The 2,182-nt window shown below is 40.5% G+C and overlaps 1 protein-coding gene across 1 annotated transcript; it reads left to right on the top strand.

Moving 5' to 3' along the window:
* Positions 1-214: 214 nt before the first annotated feature.
* Positions 215-1,498, top strand: LOC131655025 (uncharacterized). Its single transcript, XM_058924937.1, has 2 exons — positions 215-573; positions 706-1,498. The coding sequence occupies exons 1-2, from the start codon at positions 215-217 to the stop codon at positions 1,496-1,498; spliced, it is 1,152 nt and encodes a 383-aa protein (XP_058780920.1).
* The last annotated feature ends 684 nt before the right edge of the window (positions 1,499-2,182 follow it).

Below are 2,182 nucleotides of genomic sequence, written 5' to 3'. Positions count from 1 at the left end.
ACCAAACGCTATTTGTGAGATTTGTAATGGACCACACAAAACCGTTCATTGTCTTGCAGCTCCACAACAGATTGAGGAGATCAAGTTCTTGAAGCAGAACAATCCTTATTCTAACACCTACAATCTGGGGTGGAAGAATCATCCCAACTTCTCGTGGAAATATCAACAACAACAAGCTCCGCAGAAGGCATAATGGGAAGTGGCTATAGAAAAGATGGCTACTTATAACTCTCAATTCCAGGAAGAGACAAGGAAAAACAACAAGAACACAACTGCGTCAATCAGAAATTTGGAGGTTCAAGTGGGTCAGATAGCACAACATCTATCTCTACAGGCACAAAGTACTCTTCCGAGCTCAACTGTGATAAACCCGAAAAATCAAGAGAATGTGAATGTTGTCACAACACGAATCAAGAAGAGATCGGAATCTGAAAAAGATGATGAAACAGATGACAATATGGTCATAGAGGTGGACTTGGAAGTGAGGGAAACTGAGAAAACAACCAAAGAAGTCGTGACACTAGTAGAGCCAAATGAAGAAAAAATTAAAAAAGAGGTTAAACCGATGATCAAGTTGCCATTCCCTACTAGAGTGGCAAAGAAGGATTCAAAAGAAAAAGAGTTTGAGAAGTTCACTACATTGTTCAAGAAGTTAGAGATAAATTTGCCCTTCTTTGAAGCACTTGAGCAAATGCCGTTGTACAGAAAATTTATGAAAGACGTAATTGCAAAGAAGAAGCCAACGGGAGATGAACAAAAGGGAGTAACTGAAAAGTGCGAGAGAATCTCACCGGAAAGGAGAATCCCAATTAAGAAGAAAGATCCTGGAGCGGTTGCAATACCATGCACCATCAACGACATAAATTTTCCCAAGGTTTTGATCGATTCAGGTGCTAGTGTGAGTTTGATGCCTTTATCCATTTTCAAAAAGCTGGGTATTGGGACAGTAAGGAAAAAAGGAACAAAGCTGAAATTTGCGGAACACACCATCAAACAAGCGTACGGGGTGGCTGAAGACGTGTTGGTGGAAATTGACAGATTCATTTTTCCAGTGGATTTTGAGATCATGGATATTTCGGAAGATGAAGAAACACCTATCATTCTGGGTCGACCATTCATGCTTACTAGTGGATGCAACATTGACATTGAAATAGGTGCTCTGACCCTGAAATATTTTGATGATAAGGTAACCCTAAAAGTGTCTGACATCAAGAAACAGAGTGAAGGAAAGGAACATCAACCTACAGTTGACATGAACAAACTTGGAGAAGGGATGAAAAGTTCAACACCAAGTCCAGAAAAAGTTTCAGCCACAGTATCCAATAAGGTATCCTATGAAGCTTTTATTCCTAAGTTCACGCCCAAGGTGAAGGCTAGAAAGGGTGACAAGGTTGGAAGTGACAAAAAGCACAAAGTTTCCCGAAATTTTAAGCTTCATGAATTCTTGGTTGCTGAAAGGAAAGGAGACAAGGTGTGGAAGAGGAAGTACCCTCCCTAATAGGGATGGACCTTTGAGCCAGGCGACGTTAAAGGAAGCGCTATGTGGGAGGCAATCCACATTTTTATTAACGTAGTTTTCCATTTTGTTTTGTTTTGTTTTGTTTTCATGCAATAAATGGAGCATTACTAATGAAAGCTAAGAAGCGGAAATTGGTCGGGCATCACCCTTTGTAAGTCACCCTTCTCACTCTTGTTCGAAAACATTGAGGCCAATGTTTAGTTCAGGTGTGGGGGGGTTTTCTTTCGGTTTTCTTTCATTGCTTTTATTTCATTTTATGCATTTCTTGTTTTTGGTTTTGGTTTTTAGCCATTGTGTTACAGATTGATTGATAGTTGTTGGATGAATTTGGGATTAATAGCTAGTGGATGAAAGATCCTCCCCGTACTTGATCTCCTGAGGCACCCCGGAAGTTGATACAGCCAAGAAAAGAGAAAAGTAAAAGGTTGGACGCAACTTGGAGACACCAGACCGAAATGGTTGTATGGTATACCCGAGTCGGAAAAGAAACCACATGACACGAGGAGGCTTCAGAGCTTGTAATCTTAACCAACATGGTGAGAGTACAAAGGCCAAACACCAAAATATCATCAGGAGATTTAAGTCAGGTATGACTTTATCACTCCGATTTTGCGTTTGCTCTGTTGACACAACACAACAAGAAGACACACACTGAGGCATGTT

This window comes from Vicia villosa, linkage group LG1, assembly GCF_029867415.1.
Source record: "Vicia villosa cultivar HV-30 ecotype Madison, WI linkage group LG1, Vvil1.0, whole genome shotgun sequence".
Classification (NCBI taxonomy): domain Eukaryota; kingdom Viridiplantae; phylum Streptophyta; class Magnoliopsida; order Fabales; family Fabaceae; genus Vicia; species Vicia villosa.
Note: the sequence above shows the minus strand (reverse complement) of the source record. Positions and strands in the feature narration are given on the sequence as shown.

Bases quoted from the DNA above. Each gene is read 5' to 3' on its own strand.
- LOC131655025 (XM_058924937.1), top strand. From the start codon at position 215: ATGGCTACTTATAACTCTCAATTCCAGGAAGAGACAAGGAAAAACAAC. The intron at 574-705 runs GTTGCCATTCCC...GCCGTTGTACAG, and splicing joins GAGGTTAAACCGATGATCAA to AAAATTTATGAAAGACGTAA.